This window comes from Mus caroli, chromosome 1 (assembly GCF_900094665.2).
Source record: "Mus caroli chromosome 1, CAROLI_EIJ_v1.1, whole genome shotgun sequence".
NCBI classification, from domain to species: Eukaryota; Metazoa; Chordata; class Mammalia; order Rodentia; family Muridae; genus Mus; species Mus caroli.
In genome coordinates this window covers 145,781,500-145,805,714 of record NC_034570.1, presented here as the reverse complement: position 1 = coordinate 145,805,714, position 24,215 = coordinate 145,781,500, and the positions used below count along the sequence as shown (strand labels likewise).

The following is a 24,215-nucleotide window of genomic DNA, read 5'->3' as shown; positions in this document are numbered from 1 at the left end:
CACCGTGTAAGCTGTAGTTAACTTTATTATTTAGATTGACTCTGAGAGATGTCATTTATCTTCTGTATAACAAAGAAGGTATATCTGTGATTCCTTCATTTTATATTTGAAACTTCAGGGCCATGAGGCAATTTACAGAGCCATCAGGCACCAGTACAATCTTGTCATGGTCCTTCTGACTGGGATTTGCAAGACTCAGTGGATGGGACCTCATTGACTGACCAGAAAAATTTTAGGAACCCTTCCCTATACTTGACACAAAACAATTTACATAATCAACATGGGAAACCAGAACTTATTTGTATTTTTAGAACTTACTAGATTTCCCCCAAAATAAATCAGTCACTTATTGTGTGTGTGTGTTTAAACAAACAGACAAACAAAACGACTGTGGAGAAATAGGTAACATCTTCCATTTAATCTATGTGATAACTGAGAATCTGGGGAACGGAATGAAGGATGCCAGCTTTAGGTGAGAACCAACGTTGTACCTGAATTCTGTTCCTTCATAAGGCAGAAGCTTGGGCATTTCTAGAACGTTCTCTTTTGTTTGTAGTCAAATGCTGAGTATAACGCTGATGGGAAAGGGACTAACTCCAAAATAATATCTCAAATATATCGTGCTAGTTGTCATATATTGTCATCGCTTCCATTTCTGCCAAGAATGACCAGAAATCACAGCTGAAACAGCTATGAGCAGCTGGAAATTGTGCATGAAAGGAACTGAATTTTATTGTGCAGTAGATTCCAGCACACTAAACAAATGAAAGTTCCAGTCAGTGTGCTAAGGTACATCACAAAGTGGAATCCCTTACTACATACAGTTCTGTGGGCCTCGTTCTCCTCTATCAACGCCTCTGAACACAAATCCCACCGCACATGATCAATGGGCTGCCTGCAATCTCCCCCTTTAAGAGCTTGCTCCGCGGGACTAACGTTTGAACAGGCCCTGGGGCCCCTCCTCTGCCTCTGATTGGTCGGGGGCGGAGCACGAGGCACATCTGCCCGCCCAGAACGGTTAGCGGCGCTTTGTGATTGGCGTTCGTGGAGCATATATAAGGTGCAGTGTGGCCCCGCAGCGCTCAGTTTAGAGACCGGCTCAGAACGGTTCTGTTGTCTGAAGAGAAGCGGCGGAGGGGGACTACGCGTCACCAGGTCTTTTCTCCACCGAGCTTTCAGACGCCGAGGGTAAAATCACAGAGGAAGACCTGATCCCGCCTCCCGCTCCTCTCGCAGCTTCAGAAGGCAAGCAGGCGTTCACCCAATCGTCTGGGAGCGAAGACAGGATGGAGTTCAAGCTGGAGGCTCACCGCATCGTCAGCATCTCCCTGGGCAAGATCTACAACTCGCGGGTCCAGCGCGGCGGCATCAAGCTGCACAAGAACCTCTTGGTGTCGTTGGTGCTGCGCAGCGCCCGCCAAGTCTACCTGAGTGACCCCTGCCCTGGCCTCTACCTGGCTGGCCCTGCGGGGACCCCGGCGGTGCCACCGCCTCAGCAGCCTGGAGAGCCTGTAGCCGGGCCACCCTCCGGCTGGGGAGAGCCGCCCCCGCCGGTCGCCCGTGCCGCCTGGCCGGAGCCCGAGCCTCAGCCTCAGCCGCAGTCGCAGCCTCAGCCTCAGCGTCCCTCTGTGTGCCACACGCCCGGAGCGGGAAGCTCAGAACCGGTGGTCGCGCTGGCCGGATCGGGGGAAGCTCTCCCGGGCGGAGAGGAGGACTCGGCGGCAGCTGCTTGGGGCCGCGTGGAGCGTCCGCGCGCGGCGTCTTCTGGAGGCGGCTCGGACGCGTGCCCCGAGGGGCCCCGGGCAGTGCGCCGCCCGTGCGGCTGTTCCCCGGCCGTGGAGGAGCGGTCCTCCGAAGACGGGTCCCCCGCGCCACCCGCCCCGTGTCCCAGGAAGCGTGGCGCAGCGGGAGTGGGTGGCGGCCGCGCGGGCTGCTCGGCACCCGGCTCTACTCCTCTCAAGAAGCCGCGCCGGAACTCGGAGGAGCAGCCAGTCACCAGCGAGGAGGACACGGACGAGGAGATGGAGACCGGGAACGTGGCAAACCTCATCAGCATCTTCGGGTCTAGCTTCTCGGGACTCCTACGGAAAAGCCCCGCGGGCGGCCGAGAGGAAGAGGAGGCGGAGGAGGGCGGCCCGGAAGCCGCCGAGCCGGGGCAGATCTGCTGCGACAAGCCGGTGCTGAGAGACATGAGCCCCTGGAGCACAGCCATCGTGGCCTTCTGAGCCCCCGGGACCCGAGCGGCTGGAGCTTGAGCAGCGGGAGTCCCCGAAGTGCGGCCGGGGCCTTTCCCGGCCGCGAGGACGAGCCGAGACCGTAGGCGCTGGGCGCGTAGGGGAGACTGGTTGCTGCCGGGCAGCACATCGCCCCAGAAAGGGGCAGCCCGGCTGGGCCGTGGCTCTCGAGTCTCATCCTGAGACCTAGAGTTGGAGGCTTATTGGAAGAGGACGATCGATCGTTAACTTTTGTATCTGTGTGTGTCCGTGTGTAAGTTTGTCTTGTGTTGAAACTGTTCTGTGGTTCTGGAATGCACCACCCCTTCCCCGGGGCTTGAGACTTTGGGGGTGCAGACAGGGACTTTCCTCTGCCAGCAGCACAGAAAAGGAAGCTGCAGAAAGGCTCGAGGAAGGGGAGTTCCCCGTTCGATCTTGGGGGAGAGAGGGACTTTACACAACACCTCTCTCTCATGAAAGCTACGACCGCACCGGGGCGTGGAGTGGCGTTTTCTCACAGGATTTCCTCAGACTAGAGGGAGTTCGTCTGGAGTAGAGACTTGTATTATTTTTCTCCCTCCCCGTCCTTTCTCTGGCACAGAAGAAGCGCTTCTACCCTGTGATTACTCTGGGAAAGCAGAACATTAAGGGACCTTCAATTCCCCACAGGGGAAAAAAAGCTTGCTGAACTTCACAGAAGAGTTCAAGCTTGGAAATACGGAGTTTATAGAGAAAAGATATATTTTTAAAAGCTCTAGCTCAGAACTTACTACACAGTGCTTTTAAAAAGTGTTTAATGAAACAAAGTTTACAGACGAGCTCTAAGTGGAAGGACCTTATGGTTTTGTAGATAAGGTGACTCCAGTCTTTGTTGTATAAAGGTTGGGGGAGCTGATAAGGTTTTTGTACAGTATTTTCTCCTTCTCTGTATTGATTTTTTGTATAAAAATGTAACTTTACGTGTCTAACACGTATTAAATATTTTGAAGCAACTCCACTGCCTGTTTGTATGTATGTAATCACTTGTCTGGGTTTCCAACAAGGTGTGTGTGTGGGGGGGGGTGCCACCAGGCTGGGAAATGGAAGGTGTGGTTCTTAATATCAGCCATTCACAGGCGAGGGACAGTGTTGGCTGACTTGAATAAGTAGCAAGAAAGACACGTTTAAGGGCTTGGTTTTGGTTTTTTGTTTTCACGCACATCCCCATCCATAGGACTAATGGATACTGGTATCAATGACTGTCAGTTTGAGACTTACCACAACTTTCTCTTCAGGCATGACAGACTAGTTTGGTTTTCTATAGTTTGATCTGATGGAATCTTTAATATTAAATAATATTAAAAGCCAAATTTTACAGCCTTTCTAATATCAAATATTTCCACCAAAACTTTGTTTCCAAAACAGGTCTGGTAACGTATAGACGGTAGATCAATTTTTAGATTTGAATTGGGGTGGGTGGGGGTTAGATAGCAGCTTCAGAGGTCTTACTAGGACCAACCATGAAGAAACCGATGAAACGGACTTGTCTAAATGTTCAGATCCATCACTGTGGTCCAGTATATGTCAAGGTTGACATTTGACTTTAGTTGTAGAAAGTAAAAAGGTCTGAAAGTGAAATTATGTGTATCAAACCAGAGAAGGAAGGAGACCAAGGGAGGTTGGCTAAATTTTATTCTCATGTAGCAGAACTTCCTGGTTTGCTCTTGTCACCTACATGATGACATAAGTGGTTTTGGTCATGCTAAACAGATGACAGCCAAGGCAATTTAAAGAGACCGTTTTGTCTAAGGCAAAATGTTCAGTACTTAAAGAGGTACTCTCTTAGGAGCAAACCAATTAGACACTTAAGTTTTAAATATAATTGCTAGTACTTCAAAAGATGCCACCAGTTTCTAAGTAGAATGCTTAAGAAACAGAAATGAGGAAAGAGGGAAAGGGCTATATCGCCTTTAGACAAAAGGAGCATATGAAGTATGCTCTTTGGCCGTAGCCTAAGCTCTAATTATATGAACTGTATTAGTTGACTAGGCCATTGCTTTGCCCTTTCTGTAAGCTATGGCTGGTTTTCTAAGCAGGAGAGCTGTTACCTTTCTACTCCATCACCATAATCATGACATGTACATAATACATAGAATAATAATACATAGAATAAAACATGCTTTAATCAGGCTGTTACTCAATTGTCTTGTTTTCTTTCAGAAATTAGCTACTTAAGCTCTATTATAACTACTAAAGATCCATTAAGTGGATCTTAAACTGAAGGTGCCCAGGGCCTTCATTCTGCAACCATTTCCTGTTAGTTACTAGAACACAGTTACGCTTGAAGAGCTGTCTCGGTGTGCTTTATATTTGAAGGGGCTCACATTTGGTGTGAAGAGAGCTGTATGTTTGTTTTAGATGTGACTAAGGCCCCTCTGCATCCTTGGTTGCCCGCCAAGATGAACCATGGGACCATGTGTCTGCTTAATTTCGAGAAGTAAATTGGAAAAAAGGTTTTACTTCTTTGTGTAGCATGGATTGAGTGTTACAATAGCATGAGCTCTGGAGCCAGATTGCCTGCATTTTCCTGCCTTAGTCCTGACTCTCTGCTCTGAGGACTTCATGTTGCTTCAACTCTGCTTCTTCGTTGTTGTGGTTGTTTTCAAGTATAAAATTAGGATAACGTACTTACCTCATCGAGTTGTGAAAATTACTGAGTTAATGGTCTTAGAAAGTACTTCCTAAGGGCAGTAAGGTACCACCTGCAGGTAGTCGACAGCATTCAGGAAGCTGAAGCAGGAGGTTTTCCAGTTTGAAGCCAAACCTGCCTACACACAGACCTTTTCTCAGGCCCCAAACAAGTACCTCAACTGTTGTTATTGTTGCTATAGAAGTGAGGTGTGTGTGTAAATCAGATGCTGTGGTAAAAAGAATTGTGTGCATTTGTAGAGAAGGAGAAGAAGGAGGTTTCTATCTTTAAACGATCCTGTCAGCAAATAAGAGCTTTTTAGACTCTCTCTGGACACACTTGCAGGCATGAAGCTCTGCTCTACCAGTAGAGTTGGTTGCCGTGTCTATCTCACACCAACCCTGTGGCTTTCTTGGATGGTATCTGCTCTATATTCAGGGAAGAGTAAACAGGAGTGAAAACTCATAAAAGGACAAAGTTCTTGTTCACACACAAGTGCTTTCAGCGACGAGTAAAGGAAAACAGACAAAGAGCACCACAGAGCCATGCTTGTCTCTTAGTGCTTAGCCTAGAATGTTTCTAAAGCCATGCTTGTCAATAGGTCTGGACATCTTGAGGCACAAGTAGGCTTATTGTAACTGAGTAAGATATAGGGTGACTAAAGACAGTGTCTAACCTTTCCGGAGCAGGACCACATTGGGAGGGCCTCCATTCTCTTCATTAAATTAACCATTCTAGCATTAGAAACTGAATTCAGCACCCCCACCCCAACATGTTAGATGGTCATTCTACCAGTGAGCCAGACCCCCAAACAGAAAACTTCTGACAGCGATGCAAAAGCTACATGTTTAAAGGCATCTTTGGCTTTTAATCCCAGTATTCAAGAGGCAGAGACAGGCAGATCTCTGTGAGTCTGAGGCCAGTCTGATCTACCTAGCCAAGTTTTAGGGCAACCAGAGCTACATAAAGTAGAGTCTCATTAAATCAATCAATCAATCAGTCAACCAATCAATCCCATGACCAGAGAGTGAAGGTGATAGAATTCAGTTCAGCACTTTCCAGCTATGCCACTTTGAGAAACCATCCTTTTGGGGGGGGGGGCGGGCATTAATGATGGGACACTTGAAGTGCTGTTCCAATGCCTTGGTTCTCTCTGAGGCTTCTAACTGCTTTCCCTGCCTTTCATTGATAATAGATTAGATTTTAGGATCGGGGAATTGGGAGATTGGGTCTTTTAACTTCTTTGGTGGAACACTCAGAATAAAAGATGTTACTACTGGGAATGAAGTTAATGACAGATCTGCCCCCATGGCATCCTTGGGTTAACCTGGATCTCTCCAGCTTCCTTGGTGTGCCGATGTAGCTTAGAGCCAGAGTGCTGTGGTCTAAAGCCTCACACTGTGGCATGGAGTTTGACAGGATTTTTTTTCCTTTATAGTTATTACTTTATTTTATTATTTTTTTGGTAGAGTTAGTTCAGTTCACTGAATATCCAAAGGACTTCTGGTCTTTTGCCCTAAATATTTTATTCTTGTCCTGTTTGTGAGATTTTCATTCTCCTAGACTCCCTTTTATCCCAGCAGTTCCTAAAAGAAGATGAGATGAAAAGAAATGCTGATCCAACCTTCCCCGACTATGAAAGGAGCCTTCACTGTGAGGTGCGGGGCTGCAGTGGGGAGTGAGGTTGGCTTCACAGCATTCCTGGCACTCTGTCCAGTAATGAGCACTTCGTCTCTCAGCCTTTGAACTGTTGTTCAAATTAAAAGTTCTACCCTGTGGAAAGGTTTGGGAGGAAGAACAGCAGAAGTAGAGTTGACGTTAGGAATCTCTTCCATCTTAGCTCATGCACTTGGACTTTCTCAGTAATATTTCTTAAAAAGTACAGGAAAGCGGAGTGTAAAATATACATGCCTCGTGGAATGCCTCCTTCCCGACCCCGTGTTTCCCCACGTGTGCCGCCCCCTCCCCCAGTGGGAATGGCATTTTTAAAAATAAAAAAAGCCTCTCTAGCAATTTCTCTGTCCCAGAGGGATATAGAACCCAAGTCATCTTTGCTGGACTGCATCCTGGGGTTTGTCTCAGGCCTTTGGAATCCTACAGGCAGAGAAGGGGAAGCCTCTAGGGACTGCATTCCTGAAAGGGCCTCTCTCCCCCTCTTTAGATCCACAGCCATCTCCACTACTGGATGGCCGCCTACTTAGGGACAGAGGTGAATGGTACTGGCTGTCGGCTGGCTTGTGGAAGCTGAAGGAAGAACAAGTGGCCTTCACTAGCACCTACCACTGAGCCATCCCCAGCAGGTGACTAAGGTGCAGGCTCTGTCTGGGATGCTTGTGGGTAAGCCTAGACTAAGCATTTTCTCTGTGTTTTGAGACTTAGCTGCCAAGGCCTGCGTCATAAGCCACACCTCTAACTTAGAGAAGGAAGGTAAGAATCCCTTTTCCCTTCCTGACTCCTTTAACCAAGTTTAACCTGGCTCCGCTCTGCTTTCTTCCTATCAACTGGACCTCTGCCAGGCTTCCAAGCCTCTAAGGCAAGGCTTCTTTCAGGTTTCTTTGAGTACACAGGGGTATGCTGAAAGTCCTGTTCCACCTGCTTAGTTTTCTTCCCTCCACACACCTCTCACCCCCCTGCCTTACCAAGGCACCGGCTGGGGGGCTGGCGGGGGGTGGGAGAGCTTGTTTGTTCTGAGGTAACAGGGAAAGCAAAAGCAAGACCAAACCAAACCAAACCAAACCAAACCAAACCAGTCAAACCATTGTCTTGTACTCTGCAAACCAGTGTTCCTTGGGCTTCAAACTAAGGTAGAAGATGCCTCAGGCTGCTCTTCATTTAAATCCCTTCTTGCATCCTAGATAACCATCCACCAGGGCTTCTCCTGGTTGCCACTAACTGCCAGTAGTGTCTTGACCTTCACAGCACAGATGGTTGCAACTGTGCTATGGGTGGCTCTCCTCCTTTTGTCTATCTGGTCTTTCTAAGACATTGCACTCTCCTGTGATGGTCCTCACCTACTGTTTGAGAAAGAGTCTGACTGCTCAGGGAAGGAGAGCCCATGATTAGGAAATGTGACAACCTACTAAGAAGGATGAAGATTAATATTTCCTGACCATGAAACTTGTAAAGTCTCCCCAAACTCTAGACACTGGAGATCAAGCCACAGCTGTGTTGGCTGCAAGTTGTCATCCTCTCTCTGTGCCTCACCAGATCCCTCAGTCCCTGCATAATAGCAGGGGTGGGTAGGGGAGTCTACTCTCTGGAAACAGGAGCAGCAGCTGAAAGCCAGCTTGGCTGGTGGCCAGATGCAGGGAAGGAGAGGCAAAGCCAGGGGAGCCCACACGTGGGCTCGACAGCCTCTCCCCCAGCCTCTCCCCCAGTGTCTCCCCCAGCCTCTCCCCCAGCCCCTCCCCCAGCCTTTGCTGGGACTGCACGTGCTGCTTTATAGCACAGATAATGAATCTCAGAACCACTTGGATGGGGAAATCCAAAAGGCCTCTTCTTTGCCTTGTCTCCCCCTCTAGTCTTTGATTGATCAATAGAGGCCTTTTTACAGGGAGAGTGGCTAGGATTGGGAGAAGGGAGCAGTTATTTCCATCAGTACCAGAGTCCTGCCAGCGGGAAGTGAGCTGGGGGCTTGTGGACCTAGGGTTTCGGGGAGTGGGCAGTCACGTGAGGAACGTGAGGACCGGCCACTGAGTCAAGCTCTCTGCATGAGGTCTGCTGGCGGCCAAGGGAATTTAGGGCAAGCACACCCCGCCCACCTTCTTCTCCCTGGCTTTTCTTCAGCTCTACCTCTCCTTTTCTTCAGACAGTTTCCAAGTTTTATTTTTGGTTTGGAAAAGGGTGAAAATTCCTTGACATCTGCACTCAGCCGCTCCCTTCCCCCATAACGTGACCTACTTTAGAGACTAGAGTGACTTTTATTTTTACGGCCATGGGAGAAATTACTAAAAGCAAAGAAGCTGGAGCTGAGGGACTTGGGACGGGGACTGGGAGGAGGTTATTGTCCTACAATTTCTGTGGCTGTCCTCTAGGTTCCGTTTCCAAAGTCTTTTAAGGGGTGCTCGCTTCGTGGCACGGTGAGAACAGCTGTAAAGATGTGGCGTGTGGGCGAGTCTGGTGTGGGCGATTCTGGTGTGGGCTGGCCCAGCTGTCTGCTTCACAGCCTTCCCTCGTCTCAGCATCAGGCATCTGGCTTCCCAGTGCAGAGCCTGCTGCTCCTGGGATTCCTCAATGAGAAAAGAGAGCTGCATCCCAGGCTGGACAGAATAAAGGAGGTCACAAGCAGAGTGTACATCTTGAGTAGTATGGTGATGACTCAAAAGAAGTACTCAAAGTCACCTTCACCTGCTGCCATGAGACCCTTCTGAGGACGAGACGAGAAACCAGAAACTGAAGAATGTGACTCAATTCAGGAAGTAGCTCATTTCTCTTGGTTTCTATTTATGATGTGTGTATGTATATGTGTGTGTGTGTGTTTGCTTTATAGTTGTGATTAAAAAGTAAACTTTCTGTGAAGAAAAATACACTTATGAAGGCACACACTTTTAATCCCAGCACTTGGGAGGCCGAGACAGGCAGATCTCTGAACTCGAGGCCAGCCTGGTCTACAGAGTGAGTTCCAGGATAGCCATAGCTACACAGAGAAACCCTGTCTTTAAAAAACCAAAACCAACCAACCAACCAAAACTAAACAAAACAAATTAAAGTGGATATTAAGCAAAAGACACAGAAGTAAAAACAAAAACAGAAAAAAAACAAACAAACAAAAAACAAACAAACAAACAAAAAAAGCAGCAGCTATTTCTACCGCTCTCACAATCAGATGTGAGTTCCTCAGCTTTAGGTTACTGGAGGCCTAGCTCCCCCTTGCCATTCCTCCCTTCACAGACTGCCTCCGGCCATATGGAATGATTTACAATTTGAAAAACATTTCTGCAGGCTTCTGGACCTTTCTATGTCTTCCCAAGGGGGCTGTGGTCAAGTTTAGAGATGCTCCTCTGAGCTATGGGAGTAAAGAATCTCGATCATGTTGCCAGCACACAGACTAGATTGGAATACTAGAGAGATCAGTTAGCATGGCCCATGTCCAAGGGTGGCTCACAAGGCTGGGAAGTGTTACATGTTTTAAAAGAAAAGAAACTCCAGAAAAAGGAAGAGCCAAAAGCTAAGACCTGGGGAGGAGGGAGCCTAGAAGTGGGCTGCGGCCAGAAGAGGCACCATCAAAGGGAACAGAGAGGAGAGCCATGGTACTTACTAAAGGAGGTGACAACAGAAAAGGCCATGGAAAACAAGGACAGAGAGAATTTCACCGAGCCGAAGCCTGTCATGGGTGAAATGTAACAGGTTCTGGTAGAAGATGCGAGAGAGACATGAGGTTAGAGCCCATGTGGAGGGACAGCTGTGGAGGCTCTGAGTATGACTTTCTTCTTCCCCTGAGCTGGCATAAAAGCAAATGAGAAACAAGATGGCAGAAAGGAGCTGAGGTCAACTGAAAGGGTCTGCATCTGCTGGGTAGTGGTGTCACATGCCTTTAACTCCAGCAGGCAGGAGACAGAGGCAGGCAGATCTCTGTGAGTTCGAGGCCAGCCTTGTCTATACAGCTAGTTCCAGGACAGCTAGGGCTACACAGAGAAGCCTCCCCCACCCCCAATAAAGAAAAGGAAAAAAGAAAAAAGAAAATGCCTGCATACAGGGGCAGGAACAGCAATGCTGGGGGCGGGGGGAATGGGATTTGAACATATATACATATGTACATATATTCATATATATATATATATATACCCTAAATATGCATCTTTTAGTGGGAGCACCTTCTATTCTGTAAAATACCAGAGACACTAATAAACTACTCTGGGGACCTTGTTAGTTTCAGCCTACCATCTCCTCTTCACTCCCAATCGACAAGGACCCTTGCAGTGTTAACTCCAACCTATCAGTTGGCAAGGTAACAAACCAAACTGCTGTAGGAGTCGGGAAATAAAAGGATGGCTTCCCGAAGCCCTAGTGTCACCAGCTACCATGCTTAAAGACAGACATTTCTGATGTACCAACGCCTGTGTACACTAGGTGTTTAAGACATTGGAATGCAAGTATATTCCATGAAGAAGGTATGGTTTGTTAGAAAACACCTGCAGAAAGCACACATATGCACACTTTGTATGTGCACACGTGAGCGTGTACACATTTAGTGCTCCTATTCGGAAAAGCAGTTATGAATGAAAAATTTCTCCTTCCACCCCTCAGTCTGACCTCATCCTTCTTTCAACGTTCCGGAGGATTAGTCGGAGGCTGCAGACAGGTTGGGACACGTCCGACAAAGAGGTTCCGGATATCAAGAGGAAAAGGAGGAGAGCCAAGCAGCGTTAGGTCAGTTAAGGCAACTGGAAGGAGAGAGAAAAGGAGTGTGGGAGAGTGGGGGACGGATGGGGAAGGCAAGAGAGACAGATGTCTGTGATGATTTCAAGAGAAACAGAAGACTAAAATAGGCTCAGAGTCAGAAAACAGGGAGAATGTGAGAAGTAGGAAAAGGTAACTGAACTGCAGCGTGTGTGAGAGAAGCCTCGCAGAGCTGGGGAAACAGCAAAGTTCTCCAGAGCACGGGGCAAAAACATAAACGAAGGAATGGGTCCACGTGGTGGCTGGATCATTTCCTGTTAAAACCATGACAGCAATTTACAAACCAGCATCTTTGTTAGACTCCTGCCCCAGCGTTTCAGAAAGCTAAGGTGAGGTCCTAGCTGTCCGCATTTGCCTAGGCCACCCAGGGACAAAAATGAAACCTAGAGCTCAAAATACCTCCAGTCTGTTTGCTTTCTGTTGTAATTAGCTGAAACGATTGCTATAAACAAACAGATCATCTATCTCCCCCCTCCCCCCCCACATCCTACTGTCTGCATCCAGGGCCTTCTGGATTGTGTCTGGTTCTCCTACTCACATCCCTTCGAAGTACCAGGATGACAACGTTTGCCTCTGCCCTCTCATGCCGCTGGTGAACACATCTGAACGCTTGTTAAACATACAGCCTTGTGTCTACACTGTAGCTCATTCCCATGCCTGCTTTCCAGTTTCTGCCATCACCGCCCTTGACTTGAAGACTCAGGTCAATCTGTTGTTTTCCCTTCCTCTCCCCTAGCTCTACCTGGTAACTAAGAGGTTACTCATCTTACAATCTAATTTGGTGATGTTATCAGTTCCTGACACCCCATCTCCTCTATGAACCCTTCTGCCTGATGCTGAGCCTCCTCTTCAGCCATCACTGCCTAGTCTATGAGGAAGCTGGGTACAAAGATGAAGAAAGAACTTGGTGACTAGACACTAAGGAAAAGGATGGAGACATTGATCATTACAATTCAGATGGAATACTCTAATTGTAGGGTAAAAACTCTGAGCTCATTTCCAGTTTGAAAGCTCACCAAACCCCATCAATCCCTGATCTCAAAACCCCACCAATCCCTGAGTCCGAAAACCCATCAATCCCCTAACTCAAAAGCCCACCAATCTTTGGGCTTGCTTCAGGCTCAGAACTTGAAATCCCACCAATCACCACCCTGGAAAGCTCCACCCCCAGGAAACCCTATATAAGCCCTTTCCGGTCTCTGCTGCTTCTCACTGAGGCAGCCACTGTCTTAGGTCTTTCCCAGGAAATCTCTTGTGTGAGGTTTCTTGGGCAGCATGACTGTGGTTTTCCTTGACTCCTGACTGCTAGGATACTTCTCCCGCCAGAGCTGTGATATATTGTGTAACACCTACAATAATGATTTGGGAATATTGATGAGGGAAGCTTAACCCAGAGAGAGTGCTATGGAAGGGAGGTTATTTGATTTTTAAACTGATTTCCAGATGGAATCAGCTAAGTTGGGAATATGAGGAAAATCATTTCAGACTGACAGGAGTGGCATGTGCAAAGGTCCTGAGGCCAGGAGAGTTATGGCTGTCTGTGTACCTTAACTGCTTCATTCCTGAAGGGTCAAACATAGACTCACAGATTACGAATGATCAGACTACAAAAGGCTATGTGTGCTAGGTGAGAAGTGTTGGTTTCATCTTAAAAGATGGTGGAATGCTTGTCTGAAAACAAGTGGCCCTGGGCGCCAAGGAAGGCTTTTGAGAAAGAGTAGAATCCAGCTGGATACACATCTAGGTCTAACACTGCCTGAAACAGAAGTTAGAACGGGGGCGAAGAGAAAAAGTCTGTGGCAGTAAGGGGCAGCTAGAAGGCTTCAGGCAGTAATCCAGTTGAGAAACTGGGTGTGGTGGTTTGTAATTGGAGCACGGGAGGTGGAGGCAGGAGGATCAGGACTTTGGCAGCAGCCTGAGACCCGTTTATGTATTTAAAATGGGTATTACATTTTAAGTTTGTGTGCGGATGTGGGTATGTCGAAGCAAGAATGGGAAGGTCAATGAGAATCCATTCTTCATTCTACCGGGTGGGTTTTGGGAACCGATTGCAGATCCTCAGGCTTGGAGCCAATTTTGATACTTTTTTTTTTTTTTTAAAGAGGAAAAAGCCCAGGTGAGAAATTATTGGGACCAAAACCAGCAGTGGAATCTACTGTATGTTGCCCTGTATTGTTATTCACAGACATGTTACAATGTCTGGAAATTTTTTAACCTCTCCTTTGAAACTCTACTAAATGATCAAGTCTTTGAAGTTAGTAATGGCAGGAGCCCAGCCTTATCTGCGTGGAGGCCTTTCTGTGACAAGATCAGCACTCGTGTCAGCAGAAGCAGAGGAAGTGAATTAATGGGAGACTAGCCTACTAGCAGCAGGCAGGAGGCTGCTTGGAGCTAAAAGGGGGGAGTAAATGTGGGGGTTCTTTCACTCCCCACCCTATACTTCCTGGAGCCCAGCTGGGTTCCCACTGCAGGTTCTGAGAAGTGCGTTCTGAGTCACCTCCTTCTTTCTTAGCTCCTCTCTGGCAAAGAGATCCAAAGGCCCCGAGCTTACAGCTCCCTCTTCTTCAACTGTATTCTTTCTCCTTACAACAAAGAGCAGTGGGGACGATGGTCAAGCCAAGAATTCAGTCTTGATAACGGTCTTCCTCTTACTCCTGGGACCCCGCTGGTGCTAGGGGTGGAATTTCACTTGAAAGGCTTACAGAGGCTGCTGGAATTAGCCCCAAGAAGCTGGGTAGGAGGAGGGCTTGAGGAAGGCGCTGTCCTCTCCTGTAGGGAGTAGAATCGAATTAGCTAAGCTGCTTCCCCGGTTGCTGCTTTCGTCTCTCTCTCCAGTAATTGCTTGTTTACTTACTTTCCGGATCTCAGAGGCTGTTGGACTCCTGCTGCTCTGGGAGCTGTGGGCTTACCTGACCCCCCTCCTCTTCCCACCTTTTCCTCTGAAAAGAACCCGCTGGGAAGGAACAAAGACCAGAGTTCAAGTCCTAATGAGGTCTCCAGTGAGGTGGAGGTGGTGGTGTTCATTCAGTGCCAGGCAGGGAGAAGCTCAAATCCCCGAGCCAGACCTTAAATTGGCTGTTGGCCTGGGTACTCAGAATGAGTACCCAGGGGAGGTGGGCAGGCCTGGGGAACTCAGTTTCTGGGAGAGGGGCTCTAAAGTACAAACATCCCTGCTGGGCCTATGTCTCTCAGAACCTGTAGTCCCTCCCCTAGAGAGGGTATTTGAGCCTTTCGATGTGATAAATCCTCGAAAACTAGAGTGGATGAAAGCCGTGATAAACACAAGTATGCAAATTGCACCCACAAAGAACACAGAAGATAGGCGAATCTTCCCACCCGACTCTAACAGTAAGAACTTGTACTGCAGCAAGAAAGGGGACAGATGTTTGTTCCTTCATTAAAGAAGGTCATTATCTGCATTCCTATTGCTAGGGATGATCACGTCCTCAGTCCAGAAACTCTATGCCTCTGGAGACCAGGGATTCTGATAAAAAACACTGACCAAGGCAGGACCTTGCTAGCCAATGGTGTACAGCTTTTAACCTTTTAATTAAGGCATGTTTCATTTACTTACAAATGGGTAGAGCTGTAATAAATGTATCCTTATGAGACCCCCACCCCCCCAGGTCTAACAAACAAAGGCAATTTACTATACAAGTGTGAATATGAGCCTAATTGAAGAGTTTCCTATTGTTTCCTTAGGGACACAGCTCCTTTAGGACTCTGCCTTGCTCTCTAAGTTTGATTCTCCCAGTTGACCAGAGCCCATGGGAGGCCAGCAGAATCTCTGGCAGGGGAATGGAGAGCCTATCTCCAACGGCATCTGAGCTCTATCTGCCCTTCTCTCCAGGTAGCCTTTAACTTCAGCAACACTCACGGCTCCCCCAAAGATGTATCTCCCTGCTCTCTCCTCCAGAACTGACCGCCCCTCATACTTGGTGAATCAATTCACCCCCAGAAGACATCTCTGCGATCAGTTGTTCACGTGTTTCTTTTCCTGACCTGCCTGTGCCCTCCCTACACCTAAACCACATTCATCTTTCTACCCTCAGAATCTGGTATTGACTTAGGACTGACTCTGCCTGTTGTCTGGGGCAACTCAGGTCCTGGTTTGCTCCTTCAGACTGACTTTCAGTCATTTAATCTTTCTTAGTCTTAATTTCTTCATTTAAAAATAAATCTTGCCAATTCCAGCTCTCACGGTTATGAATTAAAAATGAGACGACGACGGCGACGGGTGGAAGTGCTGAGCAAAATGCCAGGTGGTGGAGGTGGTCGGGAGGGGCACTTAGCTCTGAGGGAAGACTTTTTTTTTTTTTTGTCTTAGTCGGCACTGGTAGCCATCATGGAGTAGTATACACAGAAAGTTATCTCTCACGGTTGGTTCTGGATGCTGGAAGACTGCCATCAGGATGCTAGCGGGATGCACCCTGGTGAGCCTTCCATGGCTCACGGAGAGCTGGTTTCTTCTGTTCTCCCTTGGCAGAGCTCTCTCTTGTAAGTCCACAGTCCTGTTAGATAAGGGCCCCACCCTCACTGACCTCATTAAACCTTTTAGTATCCTACTGTCTCCAGATATAGTCACAAGAGACACTAGGCCTTCGACAAATGAATGGGGAGAAGGCAATTCAACCATAACAGTAGTTAAGGGTAAACACCCTTCAGACCTCTCCCCATGTCCTGCTCACAAGTCTGGAGCCCCCCCCCCCATCATCCAGTTCTCAACTACAGCACATGAATCATGAACAATTTGCAGACGTCTCAATTAATTGACTGAAGCTTTTACACTGTACATCCAATGGCTTGTGAAGATGAGTCCATTCTTTACTTCATTCCGTCTTTATAACCTCAGATGAGGAAATGAGGCCCAGGTCTCTTGCCTCGGTCCTCTAACTGTACTTACTCTCCATGTCTTTCCACCACGCCAAGATCTCTGACATATCTACCTCAAAGGGACACAGGGCTCTAAGTCCTGGAAAGGACCAAGAATTTCCACTAGGACCACAGCTGAAATGCTTCCCTTCTCTCTGTCTCTTCTTGGGTTCTTTCCTTTTGCTCTGGTATTTTATGGCCTGAATTAAAAAAGCTAAAGCAAACAGTAACAACAAAAACGACACACCGAATGACAAAAATGTTCTTTGAAGAAAGAACATTACAAATCCAAAGTGTTAACATTTTATTGTAATTTGAGGTCAGCTCCAAAGCATCTTGCACACTCCCTTGGTGCATTTCTTTGGGACGTGTTCTGTACAATCAGGACAAATGGAGCACTGTCGATTTCATTGTACTCATTCGCTAAGCTAAACATTAACTTAGTTTAGAAGCGTACCTCTGACCAATGTCAGTTGATTCGGCTCCTTGGCACCGAGCGTCTGCCCAACAGTGACCTTAATCCTGACACTGAGAGGAGGAGACATGGTGGGGGTTCACAAAACTCCTATACACAAAATGCGCGAGTGCCATTAATGGTCAAAACCTTAAGGATGGAAACAGGGTAGCAGGGAGAAGTGGGGATTTGGGACCACCCACCCAGTGCTTGGTCAGGGAATGGAGTCCTGCGCTGACGATCTGAAATTCCGAGGGCGATTCTAGCTTTGGCCCCGCGCTCCAGCCTTGTGCAGCATTCTGCCGCCCCCCCCCCCCCCCGGTCCCTTTCATCTGGACACGCAGGACCAAGAGGATCCCGGGCCAAAGTCTCCCTCCCATCCCAGGAGGAAGGGCGGGGGACCCCAGGGAGGCTCGGAAGGCGCCTGGAGTTCAGGAGGCTGCACAGGGACCTGCCCTGCGTGGGACTTCCTCCTGCTCTTGCTTTCCTGGCCGGGCAGAGGGGGAGGGGAGGCTTCCTGCGCCGGCACCCGCGGCGGGCCCTGGTGCGGCCCAGCCAAAGCGCAGGCCCAGGCTGGCCAGACGCCGCGGGCGGGCGGGNGGGGGGAAGGGGGCGGGTCCTGCCGCGGTCGGAGTTTGAGCCGCAGCCGCCGTTGCCAGGGTTACCGGAGCGCTCCGGCGGAGGGGGAGGCGGCCGCGGCGAGGGGCCGGCGGTGCGCGGCGGGCGGGGCGGGGGCGGGAGTCGCTGCCTGGTCGCCATGGGAACGGCGCAGTTATTTCCAACCCCCGGGCCGTGCCAGTGGCGCGCTGCCAGGGTGCGAGGGTATTGCAGGACAGCGGCAATCTGCTGCGGCCGAGGGCGTAACAATGCTCCCCTTCTGGAGCGCGGGCCCCGCGGGCAAGAGGTTCCCGCTGATCGGTGGGGCCGCCCCCCGCGCGGCGAGCCTCTCGCGGGCGCTCCCAGCTGCACGTGCTGCCCCCGCCGCCGCCCTCGCCAGACAAAGGGAGCCTTCCTGGGCGCCTTTCTTGGGATCCCCCTTCCCTAGCAGACCCTTTGATTCCTGAACCTCCTGCTGTCTTCATCGCTCCTTTCTTCCCACCCCTCTCAGCTGCCTCCTGGAGTGTTGTCTTTTGTGCTTGCCACCTCAAGTTTGGCCTTCCCTCCAAAGCTGTCTTAACCAGGACTCCATCTGGCCCCTCCCCCAGTCTGGCTCTTTGGTAGCTTTGCACATTTGTTGTGAGGGCGACTGCTCCCTTCTCTTTATGTCTCTCAACTCCATGTTACCTTTTCTGTGGTCCTGCCCTTTTCATCGAACCTTCTTTCCAGCCTCAGCTGTCCAAGACTCTTCCAGAAACCCTTGGCATCTCTCCCGCTGCCTCTTCCCACTTTTCCGTACTCCCCCCCCCCCCATGACCGGTGGGACAGAAAAAAATTTCAAATGACCACATAGGTTGAATCTCCCTTGCATCTTCAGCTTTGCAATCCCCCGGCCCCCCGCAATTCTGAAATCGCATTATTTGGGTTCTGTGAGTGGCGCTATGGGATTCTGTGGCTCTTGTGGTCACCAGTCTCTTTGCTTGGAAATTCAAATGAAGGTATCTACCGGAAACCAGCTCGGAAACACTGAAACACTGAGGGCTAACTTTCTTACTCCATCCCAGCTTCTCTTTGCTTTGTTTTACACTCCATCTGTCTCTTCCAGACGAGACACACACACCTTTGGAACACACACACACACACACACACACACACACACATCACATTGTTCATCCTTTGGCAGTAACTCTGCAAGAGGAAAGGGCAGGTCCCCTTCTCCAGGAAGGAAGGTGGGGCAGGGTAGCTTCTGCAGGAAGGGAAGGAAAAAGGAGGGAAGGAAGGAAGTGGCCACCAAAGAAGGTGGAATCTGTTGGGAGGGCTTTTTATCGGTTTAACTTCTTTCCTTTTTAGTTGTGGAAAGGCAAGCCCAAGGCCATCCCAGAACCAGGGTTCGGCTGCCATCTGCCAGGACCCCAGTGAGGGCTTCCAGAATCCTGCCTCAAAAGTAGACCTTGAGGAAACTGTAAACTAAGAGCAGGCGAGGCCAAGAGAATGCAGCATGTTCTCTCAGCCCCTTGAGTCACACATAGGTCCTTCTGCAGCCAATAGAACCATGCCACAAAGAACATTCTGGGCCTAACAGTGTCCCAAGCTGAGGTATGGAGAGAAGTGGTTCCAGGACACACACACACAGACACAAATCAATGCAAGACAGACACAAAGCACGGGAGAGTTGAAGGTGGGTAGTCAGAAATTCAAAGTCATCTGGAGGCACAGGGCAGTTTGTAGGCTAGGATGGGGTATATGCCACCCTGTCTTAAAGAACAAAAGCAAATGTTAGGTGTGGTGGACACACCTTTAATCCCAGTGCTCTGGAGGCAGAGGCAGGCAGAGAGCCCTGTAAACTTGAGACCAGCCTGAACTATAGAGTGAGTTCCAGGATAACCAGAGCTATGTAGAGAGACTCTGTCTCCAAAAAGAAAGAAAGGAGAAAATTCACAGAAGAAATCAGGAGGAAATGACGTAGAAAAGAACTGTCCCCTGAGGAAGCTGAGCTTGGGTGGGAAGAGATCTAGGTGAGCAGAAGTCAGTGGAGCCTTCAGTTTGTGAAAGCGTTTACATTCAAAATACTACTACAGGGCCTGGAAAATGGGCTCAGATCTTCTGGAGGATTCAATTTCCAGAGCCCATATGACAATTCACAGCTGTCTATAACTCCAGCGCCAAGGGATCCTATGCCCTTTTCGGACCTACTTGGTAGATCAGGCATGTATACAATATTCTTACATACATGTAGGCAAAACATGCATACACATAAAATAAAAATAAATGTGTGGAGAAACCAAGATTATATTTATTTAGGTGTGTGGGCACTCCTGCCTGCATATTGCACACATGTGAAGTCAGAGGAGAACTTACGGAAGTAGGTTCTCTCCTTCTATCATGTGGGTCCTGGGGATTGAACTCAGGTCTCCAGAGTTTGTGGCAAGTACCTATACCTACTGAGCCATCTCACAGGAGAGAGAGAAGGGGTGGGGGAGGAGGAGGGGGAGGGGGAGGTGGGAGCCCACACATCTGTTCTTGGATGCCATACTACTCTACGCAGAGCTTTCTGCTGTATAAAGACCTCTCCCAGCACTTCCTGCCTCCAGTCATCACCACGCCTATTTAGGACTCTTTCACTCAGTTCATTTTTACGTTTTAATCTTTGGTCCTGGGGATCCTGGGCTTCGGGCATGCTAGGTCTGAGGAACCGCTCTGTTCCACCCTCAGCTCTCACTCAGTAAGTAGGCAAATGCAGCCTTCCTGGATATAAATATTCCCCAATATTTGCAGGACTCGGTAATCCAGGCACAAAAGTGTTCTCTGCCATGATTCCAGCTCCGCAGTCCAGTCCCAAAGTGCTCCGTTATGGAGCGGAAGAGGCTTGCCCTCAAGGATTCCTTTGCATAGTGTACCATCTATTCTGCACACTAGCAGGTAAGGTCTTCCTAGCCAATCCCTGCCTCCATTAGCAGTATCTTATTTCTTGAAAGCCACAGAAATTACAAGAATTGACCTGTGTGTTAGAGGACCTTGTCTGAAATCTAGTCCAAGGTTAATCTGCTGTGTTCCTACCTCTTTAGTTCTGATCAAAACACTTAAAGGCTGGAGACAAAAGCTGGACTTTGTTCTCTTGTCACCTGACATTTGAGGAGTTTTAGTAACATTTACATGGGGTGGGAGGGGTAAAGTTTAGGGTCTCTAAAACTCTGTGTGTGTGTTTGTACATGTGTGTACATATTTATGTGCGTGCATGTGTGTATATATATATGTGTATATATATGTGTGTATATGTGTATGTGTATATGTGTGTATGTGTGTGCATGTGTATGTGTGTCTATGTGTGTATCTGTATATGTGTATGTGTGTTTGTGTATATATGTGTGTGTGTATGTGTGTATATGTATATGAGTGTGCATGTGTGTATATGTATATGTGTGCATGTGTGTATATGTGTTTGTGTGTGTATATATGTGTGTGTATTTGTGTATATATATGTGTATGCATGTATATGTGTATGTGTGTATATGTGTGTATATATGTGTATGAGCATATATGTGTGTGTATATGTGTATGTATATATGTGTGTTTATATATGTATATGTGGGTATATTAGTGTGTAAGCGTGTGTATATGTGTATTGTATGCATGTATATGTGCATGTGTATATATGTGTGTATATATGTGTATGTGCATATATGTGTATATATGTGTGTATGTGTGTATATGTGTGTATATATGCATATGTTTGTATATATGTGTATGTATGTATATGTGTATGTGTGTGTAAATGTGTGTGTATATATGTGTATATATGTGTGTATATGTGTGTATATGTGTATGTGTGTGTAAATGTGTGTGTATATGTGTGTGTGTGTGTATGTGTGTGTGTATATGTGTGCGTATATGTGTATGTTTCTGGGGATTAAACCCAGAATGTTGGGCATGCTAGGCAAGTGTTTTAAATCTCCAGCCTCTTTAGGATCCTTTTGTCCTGTTTTTGTAGATTACTTTCTCATTGTCAGCGAATGAAGTAGAGGTGGCTGGAATTAGGGCAAGTATGAACAGAGCTGTGGGGCTTGGCTGCCTTCTGATGTCTCACTTGCCCTGTGAAGGACAGTGCTTCCTTGGGAATCCAAGTCCCAAGGTGAGTGGGGCATGAACTAACGGATCAGTCTTCTTTCAAGGGTCTGCAATTTTGAAATATACTGATGACCGTGCATGCAACAAACAGCTCTGGCTTTACCATGGATTCTTTTGGCCTAATAGTTATTGCGTTGTATACTTTGTATTGTTGCTATGTTAGATACCACTGGATATTCAAAGATATGAATAATGGGCTTTAAGCTCTTTGTAGAGGCCACTAGAACATGGAATAAAGTGAGACAGAAAGGATTCCCAACCGAAGAGGATTCCTGTCTACGATCCCACCTACTCTTCAACCCAAGTTCAGGGTCAGCCTCCTTGTTCTACTACTGCTCAGATGGATTCTGTCTTTTGTCAGGGCAGTCAGAGATCACTAGCAACCATTTGGATGCTTTGGTCTTTAGGAGAAAGGTAGAAAAGGGAAGATTGACTCAGACAGAACGGCAGAGTGAGAGAAATTATGTCTGTCAGGGTCAACTCTGAGTGAAGACTGAGCCCAGCTTGCCAGCATACACTGGGGCAGAAGTAAGAAAAAGGACTGCTGGGTGTGGACGCTCGTGCCCGTGACTTCAGCACTTGGAAGATGAAGGCAGGTAGGTCAGAAATTCAAAGTCATCCTCAGCTTTGTGGCAATTTGGAGACCACTCAGGGCTATATGCCACCTGGTTTTAAAAAAACAGAAACAAAAGAGTCAGGAGGGAAAATGAGGTGGAAATGAATGGGCTCCCGTAGAAGGTAATGAAGTGAATCAGACAATCTGTCACTGAGCTCTGAGAGGAAATGGGGAGGGCTAACCTGTTTGGGTTCTCTTTTAAAATGAGATGAGTTCCTTGAAGGGCCTGCACTTATGAAGACAGATGTGCTGTGCTGGCTCCTCCTAGGAGCCTAGGGATGGAGTTGGTGGGTATTTGTCCTGGTAGCTGGAAGTTGGGAAGGGCGCAAACGTTGGAGCAGTTTGCAATCAGCTCTGGACCCTTTACTCTTCGACTGTAGAAAAAGAGTCCTGATGAACTCCAAGAATTTTCTTCCCAGGCCTGTGCCCAGCACCTCCTTCCCCCATGTGTCTATAGGGAACATCAAGACTTGTGCGCCGGTGACAGTACCGAGGCATGAGACTAGAGTTGACACCGCAGAATGGCGGATGTCTGGAGTCTCTCTTAAGGATTCCGATTGGCTTTCTTGCTTAGGAGTCGGTTTCTTTGGAGCATCCTGGGGGATGCTCTACTTTATTGGTTTATATCTATCTGTGTGTGTCATGGAATAGCATATCTCTCCCACCGCTTGGGGTCCTCCGCGGCCCGAGTCTTCTTTGTGGCATTATCCTTTAGCTATAGAAGAACATTGGTATGGTTCGAAGGACTTAGAAAAAGACCATTTGTCTGCGTGTAGCCGACAGTTTTCTTAGGGTCCCTGGTTTAGCTTTGAGGCATGATTTTTGGGAACCCTGGATCATAGTCTGCTATAAGGGGCAGAACAGGAAGGGCACAACCAAAATTCCCTGAGATCTAGGACCATGGAATGTTGATGAGGTGGGAATAGTTCAAAGGAGTAATTAAAAGAACAGGGCTTGAAGGAGTCCTGCTCTTGGGTCCTGGCTTCCGAGCGAGGTACCCAGCTATCTCTGTAGACCTATGCTGTGGCCCGGGTCATCTCAGGTACAGGGGAATCAGAGGGGAGCGGGATTTTATTTTACTTTGAATGTGAGAATAGGCTGGGGGCGGGGGAGGTGTTGCTCTGTCTTCATGTGGATCATCTCAGGGGTCTGTGAAGAGTGAGCAGAAGCCAGGGGCTCAGTTTGACAAGGGCTCTGCAGGGGAATTACAGGATGCAGTTGTGAGCTGCAGGAAGCTCCTCTCCTGCCTGGATGATGGATGTGACAGGCTTCTGTGAGAGAGGCAGCCAGCTGCCAGTTGCTTTCCTGGTATTAGCAGTTGCTGAGGGGGTTCATCTGGAAAGCCCTGGTGGGTGTTATGCACAAGCCAAAGGAGGGCCAGAGGCACCTCACCTGAACCCAAGGGCCTCAAGGGCTCCAACACTTAGGAGGCAGCCATGGAGTCCTACTGGTACAGTCTAGGCTGTAGAGGTGAGAGGGCTGAGTTGGAAGCTGAAGGGAGTGGGGGTTGGGGGTGGGGGGTGGCGGGGGAGGCGATGGATGGAGGAACTGATGCCTCTCACATGAGACAGAGTGACCCAGAGTGAGGTTCATCCCACACACACCTCCTCAAGCTTCGAGAGCTGAGTTACCGACACATGACCCAGGCAGCTCTGGTGCAGCCAATCTTGGCTATTCCCAGGTCTCTGAGCCTTCTTTGTGAGCCTCGCTGCACTTCTGACTATTGCCAGCCTTTGTCTTGGACAGTTTGACTGCTCATCCTTGGCTGAGATATTTAAGAGCTAGTTGAAGTTAAACTTAAATGGGTCTCAGCTTGAAATTTAAAGCTGCATCCAAGCTCTCTAGGAGCAGGCGTTCACGCCTTTGTGTCTGGTCCCCACCTGCTTTCCCCTTGGTTTTGTTTCTTTGAAACAGTGTCTCATGTGGCCCGGATCCGCCTCCAATTTACTATGTAGGGGTAGATGACCTTAAACTCCTAATCCTCCTGCCTCTACTTTTCATGTGCTGAGATGACAGGTATCTACCACCATGTCTAGCTTCCCCTGCATTTAAAAAAACCCATCCAGCATTTGTAGGGAATACCTGTAGTCAATCAGAAATGCTGGAGTTGTCATTTTCCTGAGAATGCTTGGCTCTCACCCGGGTCCCTAACCTGTGTTGTTCTCTCTCCCTGGAACACTCTCATCTGTGCCTCCACTTCAGAGATGCCTGGCTCATCCCATGAGACCTTTCTTCCTCCTTCCCTCCCTCCCTCCCTCCCTCCCTCCCTCC

General features: G+C 48.3%; 1 protein-coding gene across 1 annotated transcript; it reads left to right on the top strand.

The window, feature by feature from the left end:
* The first annotated feature begins 942 nt into the window (after positions 1–942).
* Ier5 (immediate early response 5) lies at positions 943–3,210 on the top strand. Its single transcript, XM_021162131.2, has one exon. The coding sequence runs from the start codon at positions 1,287–1,289 to the stop codon at positions 2,223–2,225; it is 939 nt and encodes a 312-aa protein (XP_021017790.1). The 5' UTR covers positions 943–1,286; the 3' UTR covers positions 2,226–3,210.
* Positions 3,211–24,215: the final 21,005 nt, after the last annotated feature.